Source organism: Rhinolophus ferrumequinum, chromosome 7 (genome assembly GCF_004115265.2).
Source record: "Rhinolophus ferrumequinum isolate MPI-CBG mRhiFer1 chromosome 7, mRhiFer1_v1.p, whole genome shotgun sequence".
Classification (NCBI taxonomy): domain Eukaryota; kingdom Metazoa; phylum Chordata; class Mammalia; order Chiroptera; family Rhinolophidae; genus Rhinolophus; species Rhinolophus ferrumequinum.
Genome location: NC_046290.1, coordinates 9,458,166 through 9,482,534, shown reverse-complemented (window position 1 = coordinate 9,482,534; position 24,369 = coordinate 9,458,166). Strand labels below are relative to the sequence as shown.

The 24,369-nt window shown below is 46.9% G+C and overlaps 1 protein-coding gene across 2 annotated transcripts in view; it reads right to left on the bottom strand.

Annotated features, from left to right (window-relative positions):
* The window catches only part of TRIO (trio Rho guanine nucleotide exchange factor), a 320,251-nt gene that overhangs the window by 143,128 nt on the left and 152,754 nt on the right, over positions 1 to 24,369 (bottom strand). For both annotated transcript variants that reach the window (XM_033110550.1, XM_033110551.1), the window contains exons 10-11: positions 19,027 to 19,149; positions 8,935 to 9,126 (exon numbers count right to left, since the gene is read on the bottom strand). In XM_033110550.1, the coding sequence (XP_032966441.1) occupies positions 8,935 to 9,126; positions 19,027 to 19,149 (315 nt within the window). The remainder of the gene's footprint in view (positions 1 to 8,934; positions 9,127 to 19,026; positions 19,150 to 24,369) is intronic.

The following is a 24,369-nucleotide window of genomic DNA, read 5'->3' as shown; positions in this document are numbered from 1 at the left end:
TTCTGCTAGGCCTTGGGTTCAACTCTCCTATCACCATCTTCTCCAGCAAGTCTGGTCTGATTGTGGGTCTGGACTGAAATTACTTCCTTATTCACATGTTGGGCATGAGTAATGTCTCATTATCACAAACACTTTCTTCCTGCGTCTTCTCCTCGGAGATCAGTCTGGGAGGGTAAGGGCAGGCTGGCTCTTGTGTTAACTGACACCCCCAGCTGATTCTTTTTCACAGCCATTCAGCAGTGGGATGCTAATGTGACTGTACTAGCAGACGGCCTGTATTTTTCTGTCTCAGGAACAACTTAATTGCAAAGGTCTGGTCACATGATCACTAATTCTACTGCATGGCCTTCATCAAACCGGAAACCCAGTAAAGGAGGAAACAAATTTAACATGCTGTAACTGGTTCATCAAGTTCTTCCCTTCCTGGCCATTTATAAACCGTCGTCCTTTCTAGATCTCTGCCTAAGATTACTTCAGCCTGAGTAATATGTGAAACCTACCTTCTTAAAAAAGCACAAGTGCATTTTCAGCTTTTGGGCATCTCTTCCCCTTCCCACAGTTCCTTAGAGATCAATAGGCCCAACGTGGTGATCTAATAGCTACCCAGAGATCTAATTTGTCTTGGAAGAGAGACCTGAACTGATTTAGAAATAAGTCCTTTCTTATAAAGCCTTTACTCGTTTTGGTCTCTAGCTTCTTCTAACCCAATCTGAAGAACAGCCTCCTGGAGGAGAAGCAGCAAAGTGAGAGTGATGAAGTCTACTTTCTACTTCTATCCGTCAGCGTCACTCGTCCCAAGCAGAAAGCCTAACCCGGGCTTGATCTTGCGGTTCTGAATTCTGTGTTTTAAAAGAAGGGGAAAAAAACAAACAAAACTAAACAAACCTCATCAGTCTCTACAAACCTAGTTCTTCTGGAGCTTTTAAGCTTTCCTGACAAAAGCCTAATATACCGCTGGTGAAGTGTCTTTCTACCACTTAGAACAATAATTAATAACAATACATGTCAGAAATACATACAGAGAGTTGACTTCTCTCAATCAACCAAAGACCTATCACATTTAGTTTGTGAAGCTGAGTATGAAAATGAGAAATTAAGAACATTAAAAATATCCTATAAAAAGAAGTCTCACAATAAGTAAGATGACGTTTATGCCCATTTCCAGCTGGGCATTTTAAGACCTATGTCGCTGTATTTCCTGACCATCTGCGGAAAGACCTCACCTTTCCAGGACATTAACTGAGGCCAATCTACAAACACCTAAGTCACGCAGACATTAGTGATTCTCCATTTAGAGGTGACCCTTCAACAATCTGAGTCAGTGCACAGTTATATTTTCGCTCCCTGCAATAATACTGAGTTCCAAATAGAGATAATCCAATCTATTAATTAATTCACCCAATAATCATCTACTAAGTGACTCCTATGTGTCCGGTATGTTAGAGTTCCCTACAATTTTCTGTGCTAATTTCTTTGCTGACATAAAAATTTCCTCTGTCTGAAAATATTGGACCAATATTAATAGAAAATTCATGAATTTAAACAACTTTTAAACCATTCTGTAGAAAAAAAAATATTCTACATGCATTAAACTAATATGACAAAAGAACTTTCCTTTTGGATAATAACATCCCTCCTTTCCCACTGGCCAACACAAATGTTTTACACATATTTATTTGGTGAAAAAAAAAAATCATTCATTTATTTTAGAGCTTTAGCTGGGAATAAAATTATTGAGTGATGTGTAGAAAATAATTTGTGCCAATATGAATGGAGCCATGTGTAAAAAAGCACAGAATTAAACACTGACAAGCGCATGTATGTCAGTGTTTTTGGGGGTGGGAGGGTGGAAATTGGAATAAGCTCTGTGGCTTGTAGCACAGTCACTATGTAACAGCCCACCCTGTCCTGAAGTGAAGGGCTGGAGCTGGAGGCAGAGCTGGACGTGCACAACCCGAGAAAGGCTTCGCCTGAAGGGTCAGGGTGAGGTGCTCACTCTGATACAGGGCACGGGAAGTAGATCAGTTCTTGTTGATCAAAGAGGAGTGAGGAAGAAAGCAGATTACACCTAGGCATTTACACCTTTGGGGGCGGCCGGTTGGCTCAGTTGGTTAGGGCTGTATTTAAACCTTTGTGTCTTATATTTCAATCTGTATCATTTTGTTTATGCTGAGTAAGTTACAACGGGGGTGAGGGGGGAAATGGCAGCTACTATTTGACAAGCACTATGGTTAAGAGTCTTACATAATAATTTCACTCTGTTGTACCACATCCCTTAGAGATTTACTAGTCCCACTCTGTAGTTGAGGAAGCTGAGGCAGCACAGAGCAACCTGTCCCAGAGTGAGTACTCAGCCAGTTAAAGGGTTATGTTATGTTATAATGTACTTTCGTAATTATTTTAATAAAGATTATATTTTTACAGAAAGATCTATTTTTTGAATATTCCCATCGATGGGAAGACCACCTATTATTATTTTTGAATACCAGACACCACAGTCTATGTGAAGACAAAGTGCTAAACCATAAACGAATATAAAAAGTTCAGCTAAGGAATTGAATGTTAAACATAAATTATTGAGATTTGATCATATAAAATAAACATCCTAAAATATTACGCATTGGATCTTAACCTTTCCCACTGACAAATCTATCACAGCAATCCTGGACTTTTGAGATGTTAAAAAAGTAGAGATTGCACTTGCGTTGTTGATGGGAGTGTAGAATGCACAGCCATTCTGGAAAACAGTTTGGCAGTTTCTTTCAGAATGACATACACTGCTAAAGGACAAGGCGATTACACTCTTGGGCATTTTCCCAGAGAAATGAACAATTAATTTATGCAAAAACCTGTACATGAAGGTCCATTGCTTCTCTTCTTCTAACAGCCAAAAACTGAAAATAACCCCATTGTCCTTTAATGGATAAATGGTTACACAAATCGTGATATATCCACACCATAAAATAGTATTCAGCAATAAAGAGGGAAGAACTATTGATACATCCACCGAGGTGGATGTATCCCAAGGGAACTATGCTGAGGTAAAAGTGTCTCAGAAAGTCACATATGGTATGATTCCATTTATGGAACATTTCTGAAATAACAAAATTATCGGGACAGAGACCACCACCATCAGTGGCCGCCAAGGGTTAGAGATGGGGTCGGGCAGGGCATGGACGCAGGGAAGCAGAAAAAGGGAGCTCTCTGGTGATGGATGAGTCTGGGTGATTCTGTGTGCTGAAAGTGGTGGTGATACAGGAATCCACACACAACAGAACTGCATAGAATTAAACACACACAAACGTGGGGACGCTGGAATAAGCTCCGTGGATTGCAGCAGTCACTTCTTTCCAGCTCTGATAGTGCACAGTGGTTATATAAGATGGGACCACTGGGAGAGGCTGAGAGAAGGATGCATGGACCTCCTGTCTCTTTCTTTTTTTCCCTAATTTCCTGTAAACCTATAATTATTTCAACTAAAAAGGTTTTTTTAAAGCTGGGGGGATATGTTTAAAGGTATCGCACATATCTTTGGAGGTATGTATGTGGGGTAGAAACAGGAATGAAGGAAACAAGTAAACACTTCGGAGAATGCAGACAGATGAGTTATGAACAGAAATACTATCAAGGCAGCCAACATAAAAGGCATGCAAGTTGAGAACCAAATTTTAGAGAATTCTGCACAGGAGATACACGGTCTGGAGGAATCACATGCTCAGGGGTCTGGGGTCACCGAGAACCAATGTGTCCCGTGTAGAACAGAAACACGGCTTCTCTAGAAAGTCAGAGGCAATAAACAGGCTCCTCCGATGCTTACAACAGCCCATCAGCGGGCAGCTGGTCCAGGCGAGGACCACTGGATACCTTTGTCAATTCTCCTGAATCAGGTTAACCACCAGATGCCCGATGGGTTCTCCAGCTCCACAAGGGGAAGAAGAGAAAAGATCTGGGCTCCTTGAGCAGTGGCTCGTTGAGGAAGCACCAGGCATGTTTTCGGCATACTTCTGGAACAAAAGAGGTGAGGACAGGAGAAGGGGCAGCTCCCAGGGCTCTCCGCACCCCCAGAAGCGAGGTAAGCTCCCACTGCCTAGTAACCCTCAGAGAGTTATTCGGCAAGGTCCACCCACCGCAAGGTCCAGCATGGTCTCTCCCTGCTCCCCAGGAAAGCACTGGCCAAGCATAAAGAAAGGAGTCTGCATGATGAAGTATCTGGCATGAAAATAAAGCCAGACTGGTAGGCACGACAGAAAAATCTCCAGGTGGCTGGGAGGCCTTTATTTTTGACTTCTGAATCACACGAAAGACTCCTCTTTTCCCAGCATTACCCCAAACAAAATCTTGTCCCAGTTCAATGTGAGTTTGCAGAAGCAAAACCAAAAGGCGTCTTTCCTTAACCCAGCAAGAATCATAGCCCAATTCAAATGGGAATGATCTTTCCTGGGAAACCATGGGAATGAGGTGAACAAAAGCCAACTCAAGGTCACTGAACCAATTCTGTGAAAGAAACTCTGGCCGAGAACTCAGCGTGCCCACCTGGTTGCCTCAAATAACCCACAAATGTCGAAGGTAATTATTAATTACCTTAGGACCTAATTTTGAGAATGAAGTTGAGTGAGTACGCAGGACGTAAATAATTATGCTTTTGCTATATTTGAAAATGGCAATATATCCCTCTATCATAAAATCTCAGAATAATAAGCTAGAAATAGACACTATTCCTCCACAAGCTGACTGGGTATCGGCTAAGTCTGGCAGGGAAGCTAACACGTGGGAACAAAGGTAAGTGAGACACGGTCCAAACTTCAAGGAACTTAACATCTCCCAGGAGAAACACAAAAAGGTCTAAAATATGTGACATGCACAAAAGCAGAAGTATGTTTTCCCACTGTACAGTCACCTGTGTATCACCTTGTACGTGACAGTTATCTTGGCAGACACTTTGAAATGAGTAAGTGATAGAATGATTGAACAGTGGAAAAATGGGTTCAAAAGGCAAGGACGACAGGTAACAAAAGACTAATAATGGAAATACTATCATCAGAATTGATGTGAATAAAATGCTACAAACAATACCAAAGGGAATAGAGAGATTGAGAGGTGGAAGACAAATACAGGAGGATAAAAGTTCTCCCAAAATAAAATCCACATTTATGTTAGACCACATTAGTAACTAAGATTCTTTTAAACACTTTAAAAAACATTTAAAAAAGTAAAAGGACAGAATATCAGTCTTCAGGTCTTCTGAGCGGAGGTTAAGTACCTCATGAATTACTTTCAGAGGAAAAAAAAAAAGAAGAGAGAAAGGGGCCCCAGAATGCTCCCAAATCTGGGTTTAAGGGTCAAACTGAGGCTGCCGCCTCCATCGACCACCTTCTGCATCCAACCTCAAAGTATACAGTAGTTGCCATCCACGTGAAATTATTTCCTCTCTTGTGCATACTGTCCTCTGGGGGAGAAGGGAGAGGAGCGCCCAGAGATCTCAGCACCCTGCTCGTGGGACAAGACTTACAACCACCAACCTTCTTCCTGCTGTGCTTCTTCGGAATTCCAGAGTTAAAACTGAGCAGACACCCCCTGTACCTGGCACCTTTTTAAAGGCAGTTGCTAACGAAAACACTTTTGTATTACTTGCTCATCAGAGAGCCAGAAATTTAGTGCAAACAAGAGAGGGCAGGCGCAACATGCTCAAATAAGGTGGGAAATAAAGCCAGTGCTGACTCTGGGAGGGAGGGGCGTAAGGTCTGAAGCCCTTGGAGCGCTAACCTCTGAAGAGCGGCGTGTGTTCTCACAAAGGAAAAACCAAGCTGCCTTTTCCATCTTCCTCTACGTAATTTTAAACTGTGTGATCAGCTTGAGAAAAATTAATTCAGATGACATAAATCTTTTAGCACTTTTTCATTCATCTGATATGTCACAATATTTAGTGACTTAATGCAAGCCCATTTAATTACCACAATTTCCTCCTCTTCACGCTTCTCTCACTTTTAATTTTGTTTTAAACCCATTAAATGTGTCTTAAATGAATCTGAGTTTTCATTCAATAACTAGTTTCAAAACACAGTGACTGAGCTGCCGCTGAGCTCCCGGATGGCTCAGTTGGTTGGAGCGCGTCCTCTCAACCACAAGGTTGCCGGTTCGACTCCCGCAAGGGATGGTGAGCTGTGGCCCCTGCAACTAGAAACGGCAACTGGACCTGGAGCTGAGCTGCGCCCTCCACAACTAAGACTGAAAGGACAACAACTTGACTTGGAAAAAAGTCCTGGAAGTACACACTGTTCCCCAATAAAGTCCTGTTCCCCTTCCCCAATAAAATCTTAAAAAAAAATTAAAAAAAAAAAAAACAAACCCACAATGACTGAAGAAAGCATTCCTTCCTGCATAAAACCCACCAAGTATGGCTGCGGGTTTCGGGGGCGTCTGCACCACGCTGAGAACGGAGGCTGAGGAAAACTCTGGGCTAACAATGACACCCAGCATACTGCAGGAGGAGCCAGGCAGCGTGCCCTGCTGTGTGAGGCCAGCTCCCCTAAGAGTCTCACACCCAGCCCCCCAGGCATGTGCACCATCCCACACTCCCCCAGGGGGTCACCAAATTCTTCTTGGGTGATCCCAGGTCACTTTAGGGGCACACATTTAAGAGGATCCAAATCAGGGTAATTAACCGTGCTCGTTTCCCTGCTACTGTAATGGTCTTTCACAGAAAAAGGAAAGAAAGAACGCACTGAGAATTCTTGAATTGTAAAAGTGAAGAACTTAACCTTTAAAACAGATTTACGGTCTCCTCAGTCTACAAACTTCACTCATCCTAGAAAGTCCCAGAGCAGAAGTCAATGAAAACAAAATGTATTTTCAGTCGTAAAGAATTTCCAAACCTACTGACAAGACAGACCCCATTTTGCTAACGGGAATGCTTTTATTATACAAGTTTTCCTTAAAATGCTTCTGATGTTACAAAAAATCAGTGAACCCAAACTTAGTCTCTGGAGAACAGTTTTGCAAAACGCTTTTCTTCTCATTTCCTTTAGTGTCTGCTTTTTGAAAACCATAACAAAGCTGAAAAACTTATCTAAATAAATATTGCTTCATGGAACGAGTCTTTTCTGTCCTAAAAGCAAGTGAAATCCTTACAAATTTGCTAAAGAATATTACTAGGCACGACACATTACAGACCCTGCCTGTTCTCCTGACACGCGGCCTGCTGCCCTCCGCTCCTTCTGCTCAGTTCGGTCTGGTGACCTGGTACCAGCTCCGTCTTTCCACTCGGTCAACGGCACCTAGGCTGTCCAGGGCCGCAGTACGCCTGAGCCTCCACACTACTCAGAAACAGCTAACTGCCCGGGAAAGTGCAGGGAAGAAGCAAGAAGTACATGCACGTCTCACGCGTGTCAGTGTCACAGATTCGGGGACACTGTGCTGAGGGGGAGGGAAAGCAGGAAAAGCACGGACCGGATCATGAGGATGCTGACGGTTTCAGGCTGCTGCCCCAGATACACAAAAAGTCACTGACAGTTCAAAAGCAAGGGTACGACCTCATCAAAGTGACATTTCTGGAGGCTGTACTGTGGGAGGCTGGGGGAGAGCTGGCCGAGGTGAGTGGACTCGAGCTGAGTGACGAACTTACAGCCTGGTGACACATGTACCTGCAACCAAAAACTGCCGTGGACAAATGTCTACTTGGAAAAATAGTCTCTTTGTAAATACTGTCACGTCTTTTTCAGTTGTGGCATTAAGAGCAGGGACAGAGAAGCTAGTCCTGTCAGTTTTCTACTCCGACGACCCTCCCAGGCCCACCGAGCAGCAGGCCCTCTGCACAAGGGCTGCCCAGCAGACGATGGCAGCGTGTGCCAGGCCGGGTGGGGTGGAAGCACAAGGTCGGGGTCCCCGCTGCTCGCCACTCTCTTCATGTGCTCACACTTTCAGAGTGGGGGGCAGCGCAGTTTCCTGGAGTCCAACGTTCATGTGACAAACGGCCTGGCTGAGCAGGACTGACTGCCCCAGACGCCAGAACTGGAACTTCTCGTCCTTGAAGCAGACGTACTGGCCCTGGATCGCTCATGTCTTTACCCTGAGGATCCTCCGAAGTTTCTCCCTTCGTCTTACTTTCCCGATCTTCCTTCCCTGTGACTCTTCGCTCTCATACACTTAATTCCAAATGATCTGCAGGGCCCCCCATTTCTAATTTATAAAGAGCTGTGGAGAATTTTTTTTCTTAGAAATAAGATACAGTAAGTTAACATCCTTACTCAATTTTTGTCCTACTAAAAACTTTAGTTTTCCTTTGTATAATAAATAAGTCCTTAGTTTTCTTAAAAGCTACACAACAGTTTCTTTCATTGTAATTTTGTAGGATTTCTACTAAGAGCAACACATGTGCAAGGTATACTTGGTACCAACGTATTTTCCACATACCAAGTAACGCATCCTCTCTTCTCATGCGGTGAGTTTATTAGCAAAAGCACACCTGTGGCATCAGCATCAATGTTATGAAGGCCGTGTTGGCTTTGGTCCATTTAAATTCAGTGCCGTGTAAAATCCACTGTGGTTAGTATCTGAGAGTAGTCACACAGCCTGATAAAATCACGAGGCAGCCATGACTCTAGCCACATGACAGGCTCCCACATGGAAAGGAAACCCAGCAGCTCCGACCGCAACGCGCAGGTCGTCTATTTATGCTGCCGTGGGTGAGCGCGTCTCTCTCCGCCCTAAAGGCACCTCCTTCGGCGCCTGCTGCCCCCTCTAATGCACGCCTCTCCCCGAGGCCCCCACCAGCCTCAGCACAGGCACACACGTGCTCGTGCTGCAGAAAGCCCAGCTCCGGCCCTGTCCACGTGGACCCGCCTGTGCCAGCACCAGCCACGACCGAGCCGCGCTCCTCCCAAGGAGGCCAGAGGCCCATGCAGACGCAGGCCGCATCTTCACCTCCTGACGTCTTACCTCCTTCACGTGGGTGTGAAAGGACACCGACATGTCCAGCAGGACCTTCCGTTGCTCGACTCGCCGAACGAAGTCTTGTATCCGGTCTTCGAGCTGATGGGCTGCCTGATAAATCTCTTCTGGGTCACATTCCCCCGTCTGAGCCAGCTGCTCTGCTGCTTCTAGTAATTTATCTGCATTGGTGTATGTATTCTGTATAAGAGAACATCCAGAAAAACACAAGGTGAACAAAACACACACCGGCCAGGCTGGGGGCCATAACACTGCACGAGTCAGTCTGTGCGATTCCTCATCATCTCCACAAAACAGAAAACATCTGATGGAAAAGACGACTTTAGGAGTCACTGCATCTCTGCCAGCAGCCTTTCCCACGGAACCTCGGACCTCAGGACAGCCCGGCCATGTCCCGCAGTGGGCGGGTATCCGCAGGCGCCGCTGGCTGCCTCCTGACTCCTCCGGGGCGCCGAGCTCTTTGCAACTGCACAGCCAGGAGATAGCACGAAGCCACAAATGCCTGCTTCACTTTTTCTCCCAGGTTTGTGACAGTGGCAAGTTCCAGTTTTGTGTCTTTCACTATGCTAGACCGCTTTACGATCATTCTAAGTGCAAGTGGTATGGTTAACTTCCAAACAAACCTGGTACGGTACAGTGCCTTTTCGCATGTTTCTGCTTACTGATAATTCTGTGCTTATCTTGTTTCTACTTAAGGGTACACATTTTTTGAGAAAAAGGAAATAGCAGTTATAATGGCTATAAAGTAGCCCGAGTTTTACAGAGCTGGCAGTTAAGGTAAACCGGAATCTAAAATATTCTGAAAATTAGTCTTGTTCTAATACTTGATAAATCAGAGGCTGCAGATGGGTTCCCCAAATAAAGAGGTTTGCTAGGGACCCGATACTGTTAAAGGGAAGTACTAGCGACAGGCTGTCTGACGGGGGTGGGGAGGTTGAGGCAGGTGGAGGACTTGTGCAGCGGCCCGGAAACCCTGTGGTTCCCCCCGTGGGAAAGAGGTGGAACCTTCATCCTTCTCTTTCTCCATCCAGTATTTGAGTGCTAAAGCCATGCAGGTTCGGCGTCTCAGCGGTGAGGGTGGGTGGTGCCTGCAGTGTGGGGGGAGTGTCCCAGGCCTGATGGCGGATGGATGTCCCTGCAGTGAGTGGGCAGCCTCCCAGCTGGGAGACTGGTACGTCCAGGGGCGTGAGTCTACTAAGCCAACACACTAAGGATAATGAGAAGCAGGCTCCTCACTTCGAAGACGGGAGGTACAAATGTGGAAAAGGAGAAAACCTGAATTCCCCATGCGCCACTGGATTGAGACTGGGGGTACCGGTGTGAATCCTTGGTTCTCAGTCGACAGATGCGTAAGTGTGCTCGTGCACGCATGCACACACACAACTCTCTCTCTGTCTGTCCACTGACAGCCGGGAGCAGCAACGGGCCAGGAGTAGTGAGCGTGCTCAGCACCCACATTCCGCCTCTGTCCCCTTTCTCCTCTGAAAGGAACCTGGGCTCTGTAGGGAAACGGCTGATTCCAGGGGTGAGGTGGGACCAAGTACAAGATGACCCTGAAACACCTTACTGCTCCCAAAGCTACGGAAATGCTCAAGAACAACATGGACAGGTCAGGACACAGAAGTTAGCTGGAGGAGGCTCCCGCTGGCCAAATCGGGGACAATGGGAGAACAAACAATGACAGTAACAGAGTGTAATCCACTGAATACAGGAAGAAACCAGGAGTCCATTCTGACATAAATAAATAAAGTGGGATGAGGAACAGGATATCTGCAGCATTTCAAAGCACCTCCTCACAAATTACTTACTAGTCACAAATGGGGAAAGGCTAAGTCCAAGTCGGGCAGACACACCACCTGCACTCAGGCACCCAACTGAACACATATGCAACAGGATAACTCGAAACTGAGAGCCACTGCTGGGATGGCACGAGAAGGACCCAGCATTCCCACAAGACCCATGCCGACGGCGTGCAACCGGAATCTGACCACGAGGAAACATCGACAAACCCAAAGTGAGGAACAGTCCCCGAAATACCAGGCCTAAAATCTTCCAAAGGGCCAGGTCACAAAGGTCAAGGAAAGACGAGGACTGCTCCAGGCTCAAGGACCTCAGAGACATGACAACTAAATGCCACGGCTGACTGCACTGGATCCTTCAGCTTTGCAGGACCTCGCGGGGGCAGAGGGCGAGACGGTCATCAGGCCTCAGTGTAAATTTCCTGCTTCTGAGGATGGAACTGTGTCTGTGTAGCAGAATGTCCTCTGAGGTAGGAAATACACACTCAAGCAAGTGGTTTGGGGAAAGTAAGTTCTTTGTACTGTACTTCCAACTGTCCTGCACATTTAAAACACTTTTGAAACAGGTGTAATGCAGTGTGGTGACAGGTACATGGTGACCTCCACAATGACCCAGACGCACAGGCACAGCGCAAGTGGACACCAACTGTCAGGATGGGCTGGGGACACCCCTGCGCAGGCAGTAACGGGTGCAGTGTCCACAGAGTCTGAAGGGGATGCCAAAGACCACCTAATCGCCGGGCTGCTCTTTTCACCCCCACAGGCTGCACAGCCCTCAGCCCCCTGGGAAAACGTCAGCAACACTTCCTGTGTATCGGTATGACGGCCGTCCTTGCTCTGGGCTGCCCAGTCCCAGCCACAGCCCTTTCACAGGTAAGGAAACTGAGGCCTGGAGGGTGGTCACCAGGCTCAGGGGACGAGGCTGGCAGGGGTGGAAGCAGGACCCCAGAGCCCGAGCTGACACCACCCTCTCTGCAGCCGCTGGCAGGCCCTGGGGCTCCTCCCACAGTGTCCCAGGGGGCCCTGTGCACACACTGCAGGAGGCGGGGTCACCGGCATCTCCTCCTCCCCGTCAGCCTGCAAAGCCATTTTCAGGGGACTTCTCCTTTTCGGTACTATCCAAAGTCTCATGCGAATGGTCTGTACTACTAACAAAGGGTCTCTCAGGACTCTGTAGAAGTGATGGAGGAGATGTCAAAGAAGCCCTTAAAATGTACTCGTTATGGCCAGACATGGAAAATGCACGTGTACATTTCACATACGAGTACACACAGTTTCATACCTACTCCGTGTGACATTACTTGGAAGCTAAGGTATAGTAATTCCTGCACAGAGCAGAAACAGTAAAACTGCCCACTTCAAAAGAGCTTTGGAACAAGAGAAGTATGGGTATAAATCCCGTGCAGTTCTGGCCCTCCACGTCCCCTGCAGTGCAGTCTGGCAACCTGACAGCAACGTGACAACAAGAAGCCCTCCAGGCACATTATCAAACCACCTCAGAGATGCCCAGTGACAGGAAGGACAGACTCACATCAGAGGCCCGAGTTCCAATCCGAGTCGGTCACTGAGTTCGTGACCCTGAGCCTCAGGTTACAGACAACGGGTCCCCCTGCCTTACGGATGAAGGAGGGAGGAGTGAATGTAGGAATGAGGACGAGGGGTAACGAGGCGGGAACGGAGGAGGGTGGCATTAATAAAATAATAATGACAGAAACGGGGGGAGCGAAGAAGAGCCTCAGGAGCCGTGACAACGCACAGAACGCACTGTCCTGGGAGGGGCCCTGGAGCCGGGCTAGGAAACTGCAACAAAGCATGGACTTCAGTTGCTAGCAATTATCCATATTGGGTTCTTAACGGCAGCAAACAGACCATTCTAACAACGATGGCAACAGCAGGGAGACTGGCTGCAGGGTGTGGGAACGCTGCATCATCCCCACAATTTTCCTGTAAATCTGAAAGTGAAGTTCATATAAAAATAAACGTGTGTACGCATGCGTGTGTGCCTACACACACACACACAGCAGACTGGGAAGCAGCAGCTGCACCTACGGATCAGGTCCTGAGCACTCCCCGCAGACTACCTCCCCTCGTGCTTCCCTCCTGAGGTGCGAGCCCTCAGGGCCCCTCAGCCTGGCTCTGGGCCCAGCGCAAGCTCTCCTCCACGGTCAGCTATTAGCGCCAAGGGCTCCTGCTACCGCAGTTCTGCATACGTGCTGCCCATGAAGGTTCTGGCCACCAGAGGCTGCACTGGGAAGCGACCTGCGGGGTGGTGGGTTTACGGAGACCCACGCTTCCACAGGGGGCACCCCCTGTGCCCCCCCCCAGGATCCACACCCCGCTCATGGGAGCAGAGGCCCAGCTCACCGGGCGTGCTGCACGCTGCACACACTCCCCTTAAGAGCTGAGTCCTGTTTGCATAAACTGTCACCACAGCTGTGAAGTCACTTACCTCTCGAGTTTGGTAAGTGGCTCTCCAGGGAACAGTTACCTCCCAAAGCTAAACGTCACATCCCTGAAAGCTCTGTGCCTCTTGGCTACCGGGTAAAGACATTTACAACAAAAACGTCCCAAAGGAGCAGTGTACTTTTGAAGTGCCTGGGACACTTGAAGAAAATGAGCCACCACAAAGGGTCGGATGGCTTTCCCTGGCCACAGCCCTGGGGCTGCTCCAAAACCCAAGGCCAACCTTCCCATGAGCAGAACTTACCTGCACCCTTTCCATGGAAGGAGACAGACTTCCACGTGTTAGTGAACATGAGGACCATCAATGCTAACTTTGGGGCACTTACTCTGTGCCCCGCGACAGCCCAGTGACGTGGACACTATTTCACTTCACAAGTGAGGAAACCAAGGCACAGAGAGGCAAAGTTACTTGCCCACGTCAATCAGTGTAACTTTAGTCACTTACACGTAGACATAAAGAGAGGGGGTACCAGCTAAGAAAGCCTGTTGGAGTCTGAGCAGATGGTCTCCTCTCCTACCTGCCATCCTGTCTCTAGGGGCATCTCTCCAGGGCCAGCTCCTGGTCTGTGAGTGGGGTACTAATTTCTGCGACAAGGATTAGAGCAGATGAGTAAGAGCCAGGCCAGGGTGGGGGCCTGAACGGTTTCCTCTTTTCTAGAGAAGTAAATTAAAATTGCACAATTGCCAGGACACAGAAAACACTGAGCCTTTCAAAGGCGGATCAGACCTGCCTCTCCCTACAATCCTTGGCAGCTACGGCCTGGTCTTACCCAAGGGGCTATAGTTAGAATCCGGTGAAAAAGATGGGTTTTCTTGATCTTAGAAGAAGGAAAAAAAAAAAACAAAAGGAGAAAAACATTTCAGGCTTGAATTAAGGGTGTGCCAAAAATGTGGACGGATGCATTCTATACAGCTTCATGCTGTGCAGTGTTTGTAAAAGCTGAATGAGCTCAGTAGGGACCAGGGACTTAGAGAACTGGCCGGCTTATCTCCTGAAAATCTAGAATGAAAGGTAAGGTTTCCCCGCTTTCTAAATGCCACACTTCTTTATCCTGGACGACAAGATAATTACACGGCCTGTGTAAAACGCTGTTGACAGAAATGCTTCCTGGAGAAGAGCTTCGTGACAGGTGACGCCTTTGGCAGGCAGTTCGAATCCCCAGGGACACACAGACAGGAGAGATGGCAGAGGAAGCGCCCGCAGGGTAGGTGCCGGTGGGAAGATGCCATGCCAAAGGTTTCCTAATCACATGAAAGAAATCTGTGCTCTCAAAACCAGTGTCTCCCTTGAACCAGAGTTTTCCAGGCTCTACTGGCTTTTGTATTCAAAGCTTTTAAAATTGAAAACAGAACATTAAATTGGATCATGATTTAGAAGCTAAAAGAGAAGATGACTGTCCAAGACCATCTTCCTTTCTGACAGTCATTTGCAAAAAGCTTCATGTGAAAGCATGTTCCTTCTGTAAAGCTCCTGCATGAAAATGCCACGTGGCTGTGTACGCCACACTCTCTAAATGCATTAGCACAGATTCACTCACTAGGACATATCTACTGACAGTCACTGCACAAAATAAAGAAGGAATGGACCTGCGGGTTAGTCACAGGAGGTCCTTGGCTCTGCAAACCTGCATGCAAACAATGACCGGAAGGCCTCCTGCTGGGGCCACTGCTGGGTGTGCAACCGAGCCTGGCACCAGGGCCCGAGCCTGGCACCACGGCCCGACAGTGAGAGTTGGTGCCCTGCAGACTGTGCGACTCGCTTCCACCAAGGAAAGAAGAGGCTCCTTTCGGGTTCCTCCTTCTCAGAACATTAGAACTGTTCTCTGTAAGAAATCTATACTTAGTCCATTTTAAAGGAATTCAACCGCAAGACTCACCACTTCCTTTCTGAATCTGTTATGCTACCTCATCATGCTACGACTCACTGTTTTGAAGAAGTTGACTACCTCTAAACTAAAGACAGTTTAGAATTCATTTTACACAGGATCCTTCAAAACACAGTCCCAAGAAACAAACTAACCGACCTTAAAGTTTACTGTGGAAAAGACATTATTTCTCCCTAAACCCCAAATTTGCTTTACCTTTGTGAATATGTTTCAGGAAACGAAATAAACTCATTAAGCAATAAAAATGACTGTTTCCATTTTTAAGGTGCCTCCACAGGCCAGTGTGTCAAAAAAAAAAATACATAAATCTAAAATATGAACGTAGAGCTCTGCCATAAGCCCTTCTATCACAATTTGTTTTGACAGAAAGCAAAGACACGGGGCTGAGACGGAAAGTGGTGACGGCAGTAATTCACTTCAGTGGGCCCCACTCTCCCTGTGCTAAAGCAAGACTGATGTCACGCTGATCTTGGGACGAGCTAGACAGCTGTCAGCGAATGAAACCACAGACACGGTGTAATGTCACTCAGTCTCGAGGCCACCGTTTGTCTCACCAAATCCACTGCACACATTGTCTTAATAAAGCCAGGATCTCTGCCTCCTCGTCGGCTCACAGCCAAGCTCTCTTCTGGCGTAAAATGCAATCCTCTTCCCTGCTTCCCCCATCAAAAAATCTTTACTGAACAGGTGGAGGGGCTAGAGAGAGAAGGGCATCCCATTTCTTCGTGTCCTGTGGCCCCTCCCCCTACTACACCGAATCTGTGGCTAGTTCCCGTGACATAGGACAGTCCCTCTAACTACATGGCCTCACGGCGTACTTGGAGGCAGAAGAGCAAAGTCCTTTTAGAACTAGGCTGAAGTGGTTCAGGGGTGTCCTCTGTGACGTACAACGTCCATGTGCACACGGGCTGGTGTCACTAGATTCTAGAGCTCCGTGAGCCCCGACTTGGGGCCTCTCCTACAACAGGACGTCGCCATGTGTTTGTGGGTGGGAAGGGTCAGGATTTTCACTCCGGAGTGAGTGCAGGGGAATTAGATGAGTGGCTGGGTCCCAGTTCACGGTCCACCGTGACAGACCCTGCATGTGGACAGTGAGCACGGGCCGTCACTCCATGCCTGTTTGCTGGGGCGCCAGCGATGGCAGGCGATGAGGACGCAGAGTAAAGTGACAGGCCATTCTTTCAAAACCCACTGGTACCTTAAAAATAAAGCAGCATCAAGTGATGTTCTTTAAGAAAGCAGAGGGCCTATGAGTATTTAGTGTTAGGGAGAAAAGAACTAAGAGAGAGAAGTTGGAGGTTCTAGAAGGGCCAGAATTGAAGGGCCCCGGTACTGGCAGTGGGTGGGGGGAGAGCGCACATAGGAAGGTAAGCTGCAGTGTGAGGGTCCGGCCAGTGGGTTTACAAAGGAGAGGCCCACAGAGAGGAGAGGCTGGCCCAGCATCCCACCTGCTGTCCTCGTGCCTGCCTCTCACACGCTCTTGTTTCTCTGTAACATGCTGAAGTTTACTAATTTGTGGGTCCTGGCTTAGACAGCAAGAACTACCAGGAAAAGCCCTCTGACAGGTGGCCCTGCCTGTTCAGTTGGTCTGGGTCTGGCCTGCCTCCCCCAGTGCCTGGCAGAATGACTGCCGCATGACAGGTGACTATCTGAAAACCAGTGGGAGGGAAAGTGGGTGCAGATGTTTGCAAAGTGAGCAAAAGGTGTTTATATTTAAGGTTTCTTTTCACACACAGCTCAGATTTGGGCTTAAGCACTTTCAGTGTAAGGGAAGGAGGGTCAGCCCCCCCCCCCTTAGAATCCAGGGGCAATGGGCAGAGCTAATAAATAGGCGGGACTGAAACTCAGCAGGGTACAGGATGTGCACCTTGGCTTACACCTAGAACGCAGGGAGGTTTCCTACAAAGAAAGTGTTCTCACCTCAGACCTCAGGCAGTAGATTCACCATCTTGCTGTGGAGCAAGACGAGCCACACAAGACAGTTCCCTCATTGAGAGTGGAAGGAGCCATAGGACCGGGGCCTGAGGGGTCAGTGGGTGCTGGACACCGAGCACACTCAGCAGACCCTCGTCCTTCAAGGGGGGCCTCAGGCAGGCGTGAAGAAGAGGAAGGGGAGCCTGCAGGGAGCAGAAGCTCCAGCCCCAGGGCGCAGGGGTTCGTGGTGCCGCCTCTTAGCGTCTCTGGTGCCTGAAGTCTTTGCTCAATGATCCAAATTTCGCAGCTTTCCTCAAGCCACACTGGCTACAACCGTAACTTATTGTATGGAAAAAATAAAGGGGAGATAAGAGCACATTTTCCATGTATCTTTTGATACACAGGGAAGGCAAAATATTTTCCAGAATGTAGAAGGGAGACCACAGGTAGTGGAGATGAGAAAACCCGCAGATGCAGCCACATGTGGGGCCAGGCTGCCGAGCACAACCTTTTCTTACTTCTTTTTTCCCCCAGCGGAAAGGCTGGGATTCGCGTTTTTACTTTACGCATGAAGACATGTAAAGAAGGTAATTTTTTAAAGGCATTTTCGCAGAATAGGGCTTGCAGTTGTTTTGCTATTCCATGATTCTATCCCGTACTTAGCTCCCTGCCTACACTATATATGATTGAACCCTTTGTCACGTAAAACCTACCGACACCCCAGCCACGGTTTGCTCCTGTCTACGTCTGTTCTACAGATTTGAGACTAGAGTATATGTTGACACTCTCCCTTTTATAAGCGAAGAACCTCCTTGTTTCCAGGCTTTTAAGTTTATTTGCTTAATATTACTATTCCCGTACGTTTTGTTGTTGTTGTAATTGCCTGGTCGATCTTTTTCTGATACTTTATGTATTTTCAAACTTCCTAGATATCTAAGTTTTAGGTGTGTCCTTTGAAAACATTATATACTATGACTTTTAAAAGATATTCAAGTAGAAAATATTTGTCTTTTAATAAGTATAATCCATTTTGTGCTTACTGTAATTACTGATATTTATGGACAAATCACTACATTTAATTTTGTGATTTGTATCATGATTTTTATTGTTCTCATTTCTTTTGCTTCCACCATATCCCTTTACGTGAGTTTTTATTTATCCGATCTTCTGTATTTCTTTTCCTTTTATAATTATTTGGAAGTGATGATTTCTAACCCTAGACTTTTAGTGGTCGTTCAAAAACGCTAACATGCACACCTGAATTTGCAACTCTAGGGTACACAACACCTCCGGCGCCCTCCTCAGAACACCTTTCCATCTTCCATGTTCAAGTGCTCTGGTACTTTAGTTCCGTCTTGCTTTTAACTACCCCCAAAATCGCTGCCTTTTGTTTACATGGTTGATCCTCTGAGATTTATAAACGTATTTACCAATATGCGTGCTCACTGATGCCAGTCGTTTCTTTTCAGACTTTACCTCCTCTCTAGGAGCCCTTACTGTGCCTTTTCAGACAAGGAAGTTAACCTTAGAAAGTTACGAGACTTTTCCAAAGTCACACAGCTAGTGAGCATTGCAGCCGAGAGTCAAACTCCACAAATCCCATGCTTGGAACACACCACAGACTCTGCCTCCTGTTTCCTCAGCAAACACACTTAAAAGAACTGGGAAAAGGATAAGAAATGCCGGCCCATCATTACAGAAATGCAAGGACTATTATTCTCTGATTATGAACTGAAATTTCACAACGCAGTCAACAGACAATGGGACAATAAATACGGCAAAAACATCCAACATGTTTTTGCTTCAAGAACAGCACATTTTTCAAAAGGGTCAACTGACTAAAACCAGCTTTCCGTTTCGGCTACTACAAGTTCACTCTGGGTCTGAGCATCCTCTCTTCTGAATCACCTTCAAACACATCTGGCCACGGCTAACTCATCTCAGGTGTGGTTAGCACAGCAATCAAAACCAGCCACACAGGCATTTCTGGGAGAAAACAGTGAAAGCCATTGTTTTACCTGTGCCACTTCTTCAAAATCTTCATGACGTTTCTGCAAAGCTCTGGCCCGATGAAGAGATTTCCCCACGCCAGTATGTTTGCTCAGAAATGCTTCCCCATGGTTCTCAATCCAGTCCAGCACCTACAGTGAAAACAAGTACATATGCCATTAAAAAAAAAGTTCTGCCTTGTTCAAGGTTTGGGACTGTTCACTGAAGATATCTGCTGTTGTCAAAAGTCTGGAAGAAACAAGGAGGAGAAAAAAAATTGGAAGCAACTGAATACTAATCTAACACACCTGAGAATTACATCTTCTGTCAGCTTTCCCACCATGATTTTAATCAGCTCTTACTTGAAATGTGTAAATCTGTCTATGTATATATGTTACATGCAATCATTAAATTAAATCTCACCTCATTTTATGTATGATTGAGCCACCAAAACGGACTGGGTTTTGTAAGACAGTCGTTATCAAGCCACACAGGACCAGTTTAACTTAACATTTTTATAAAACTTGAAGTTTCATAACTCAGGCAATTCAAGTTAAACTACAGAGTTAATGTTTTCCTGTCTCTTCTTTAGAAGATTTGAAACATATTAAGTAAAACCTAAAAAAACAAAACACTTAACTGCCTCTGTCCTGGTCTTCCAGGATAATTTATTCTATAAACTAAGCTGAATTTAATTACGTAAAAGGTCTTGTTGAAATCCACTACAAGAAAGAGTGAAAGTAGAGCCAGGCACCCCAGTGTTGTTTAGTTCACAGTTGGGACTGATAGTTCATTGGCTCTTGGACTTGAGAAAACGCTAACATCTAACAGAATATTTACACTATATCAAACGCACATGCTTTGTCACTTTCTGATGGAGGGGAGAGAACTAGCAAAAAACTAAGTAAGTGATATCTTAGCTAAAAATTTTAGCTGACAGACATCATTTAACTATTCACACGCACTTGCTAATGCGCTGCTAACGTACTAGGCCACTAGGCCGCCTTGCACTTTGCACTTAAGTAAATATAGTAACCACGCATCTGGATCAAGATGGACCTGGGCCTGAAGCACCAACTGGGCAGGCACAGCTAGGACAGGGGTCTGGAGGGCAGCCTGGAAGAAGGACAGCACTGTGCCAAGGGCAAAATAAACAGGACTTAACAAGGGGTTTGTAGTGCAGGGGATCCTGCCGACTACGCCAAGTGTCGTGCGGGGTGTCAGGCGGGGTCTCCGCTCCCGCTCCCCACATAAGAACGCAGGACACGGTGAGGCCAAAAAGGAACACCCACGGAGCCATAGGTAGGGGAGTCACACCACTATACTCTCACTGGCGACTGGGTTGGAGACACAGGAAACAGGAGCCACACAATTCTCAACCCTCACTGTGCCGCTTGCAGGCTCAGCCACCATCTTCTTGCTAGCTCCCCCCTTCTCTCTTCCTCCTCTCTTTGCTAGCCCAGCCACGGTAGTTATATTCATGGCTAATGGCTCACTGGTTACAGCTGACGGCCAACTAGCCACAGCTGCTGGCCATTTGATCACAGTCGCTGGCCATTTACTACCTGAGCCAGCACCTTTCTATGTGAGGCCGAGAGCCTGGAAACTGCCTTTTGGGGCTCTGTCCCCACAGGGTTGCTTGCTACAAACAGGATCCCCTGCCTTCTGTCACCAGCACAGAGGTCAGCGGTGCTGACAGATACCTAGAAGAAAAGACGCCGCTGGTGGGGGCCAGAGCCCCCTTTCCAGGGACAAGGGACTTGTTCTCCATTGCTCCAAACCAATGACCTTGGAAGCTAAGGGCCTGAGTGAGGGTCCTTTCCGCACAGGGTTTAGCAGTTAGCAGTACATGTAACTAAAATGGCTTGTGAACCTCAATAAATCTGTGATGGTCCTCTGTAAGGACCCCCGTAGAATCAGCAGGAACTGAGAACTGACGTGTGTGTGCACGTGGGAGGGCGGGGAGGGCACGAAGACAAAACCCTGCAGTGGATGCTCAGGTCAAAGCCGCCCGTTCACCTGATTAGCACAGCTCATTTCAGCACTTTCTGCCACCACCACCACCACCACTCTGCCCATCACCTGAGCTCACGCTACCAGGAGAATTCTGACTGGATCCATTCGTCTTCTGTCTCCACCTCAGTGCCCAGGCTTCCTGAAAGCGCCTTCATTTCCAGCGCCTCCCACACAAATGCAGGGGCTGGCTGTGTGCTTAGGCAAGGTTCTTATCGGTTGGGAGCTGCAGCTTCCTCACCTGCTCAGGGAGACAATCCTGGGGATTGTGAGTGTTCAGTCATATCTACCTTAAGCACCTTAATACCAGGGGCAAGTATACAGCATTGGTACAGCCCCGCCTGTAAACCACAGCCCGTAGCGGGCTCCCACCTAACTGTGAGCTCTTGGTGGCACAGGCTTTTTAACTAGGGCACTCAGTCCATTCTCCTGAGCTATGAGGGGGGAGGGCTTTCCGTACTCCCATTAGCAGGGAGTGCGACACTCACTGCCAGACTTCCAGGCAGACATGAAGCCGCTGAGCTGTTTACAACACAGGCTCTTAGTACACATTTTAAAATTCACTCCAATGTCCAATGACAACTTCTAGACGTGTCAACCTCAAAGAATGGCTACAGGTAATGGCACGTGCCTCTGTGCGTAAGGCCGGCACACGCAGAAGACAAGAACCAAATATTTGAAGACTGAAGAACTGAGAGCTGTGTAAGTACCACCTGTGCCACAGCCCACCTGCCTCGCAGATCTGCGTGAAGGGCTGGAGACTTTTAACCATCACTATTGTACACTCTGCAGAAAGAAAAGGAAACCACAGGTAAGCGGCAAACCTGGTGATCACTGGTCGTGCAATACAGACTTGAAACAAGGCACAATTTCAAAAAGCAAAAGATAAACAGTAGAAAGGGCAGGAGAAAGCAAAACGCAGTATTTTAAACATAATAATAATTTGGTTTTTAAGCCTAAGAAAAGTGTTGCAGGAAGCATAACTTAGAACTAAAAGCTATTCTGAACCAACCGCTCAGAATAACCACGGGCATTTATCTTTCATCAGTGGTTCCTTTAGACAAAATCGTAAATACCAGGTGAAATTATATTTCCAACACACGTGAAGGCAATTCAAAGAAGAGTGTATAAATTCCAAGCACTTTATTAAAACAGCAGCAGACAATTATGAAATCCAGCTCACGCTCAAAACCAAACTCCCCCACAGGCTTTGCCTTCTGTTAAGTCAGGGAACATTTCCCAGGTTGCCAAGGAATCCTGAGTGAACACACTTGTCCAAGGATCATTTCAAAGACCTGCTTGTGGATTGTTTCCATTTAAAACAAACATATGTGCAGGTCAGGGGGCTTTCATCAACCTAGTCAGCCAGCCTCCTCCGTGACCTCAGCTGTGGCAGCTGCTGTCATCTCTGTCTTGTGACCTCAACCCCAGGAAAAACAAGCAAACGCCCATCCCTTCCCGGGGCTACCTGGTTCAAGGCAGAAAGCAAAGCTGGGAGACCAACACGGCCGCCCTCTCCATTCAGAGTATGGGGTGCAGAGATCATTCCTCTGTACAGTCAGTGCCCCCTAATGGACAGTGACAGCCCCAACGTCAAGGTCGCTCCAAAGTGAGCCACCAACACTCGACACACAGATACTGGCTCTTCGCAGCCAATGTCAAATGTGCAGGAAATCCTGCGGATGGTTTCGCTAACTCCCTGTTTGTCGTGACAAGAGTGAACGTGATTCACGATGGTTAGTACAATGACGCTCACGTCCTAACTAATAGTGGAGCCGCGGTCGGCATGGTTCTCTAGGGTGCTGCTGGGAAAACCAGAAGAGACCGCTGACGCAAGACCACCACGGACACACTAAGCCTGTCCACTTTTACCGGTAATTCAGGACCCAGAGAATATTGAGAGAACGTATAAAAAACATCTGTCAATTCCAGCTATGTTTTAAAGACAAACACAGAGTGAACAAATGTTTTGTGTCATAAGAGAGCTCCTTCTAAGTCACGTTTTGTGCACATAAAAATGAAAACAATAAGCCCTTCTGATTCTAGATTTACTTCAAAAAACTATGATTACACGAAGCAAATGAAAAACAAAGGTACTTCTAAAATACTTGCCATTTGTTCTTTTTTTTTACATAAAGTCAGATTTTTCCAGTTGGAAAATATGAATTTCCCACCTGCCCTATCCTACATTCCCTATCAAACTAAAATTAACCCAGTTCCACTTACTTTAGTTACTTCCTTATTCCACTTGTTGGTTCTTATTTAAATCACTGGGGATGATAATGTAGAAATGGATATATTGTCTCTAGTTTTGCTGTTGAAAGAAGCATTTCATCAGGGCTTTCTTCATTATCATACCGGTGGTATTTTAATGATTATAACAAAGGGATGACTGGTCAACCAAGCAATGTCATTTCAAATTTCCTAATCGTAAGTAGGTGGCCATAGAGGAGGCCTTCATTTAGCTGATGTTAACTTTTATTAAAGGCTGGCGTTCAGCCTTGCTGTGACGATATCCAGTATTACACCAAGAATGTAATTTACCTCCAAAGTTTAAAATCACAAATGAAGGAATACTGCGAGTGTAAACGACTGGACTCCATGGACTCATCCTGTCTTAAGGTGCAGGACACTTTATCCCCACCCGAAAGCTCAGGGCACGTTTTCCTTCTGAAGCCAGTGTCTCAGCCAGGTCCGTTCCTTCCCAGTGGAGGCCAAGCCACATGAGCCACTGCTCAGAGAAGAAAACAAGGCCTGGGCTAGCTGAGGAGAGCTGGCCTCCAGACTGCTAGCAGGTGTTCTCTCCCTGGCTTTCTGTTTCCATTTATCCACTCCTAAGGTGACTGAACTTCAAAATGATAAAAAAAAAAAAAAAAATTTAATATGTCTCCCTAAGTAGTTACGTTCCTTCACAGTGGTGGGTGGGCAACTGCAGCTTCTAAGTAAGCCCCTTCCCCAGCTGAAAAGCCCCACTTAAACAGTGCTTCTTAGTACAAGGTCAATTCCATTTTACTCTGATTAGCTCACAAGTGAAGCAGCCCCCGCAGGTCAAGAGCAACGAAGCAGTTAAAAATCCACAAGGCTTCCAGGATGTTTTTGAGACTTCACTTGACTTTCTTGAGATTCGGTTTTATTATCTGGAAAATGAGGGGCTTGGCCTGACATGATCACAACGGCCTCTGGCTCAACATTCTGTGATGTGTGTGCACAACTTTGCAGTGAAAAGAAACAGACACCAAGTTCAACGCGCATCCACGGGCTTTGGGGGAATACGGGAAGGACCCTTTTAGGTCCAGCATTTCCAGCTGCCTGATGATAACGATGGTTTCCTCCCGCCCCACATTTCTTTATTTCTCTCC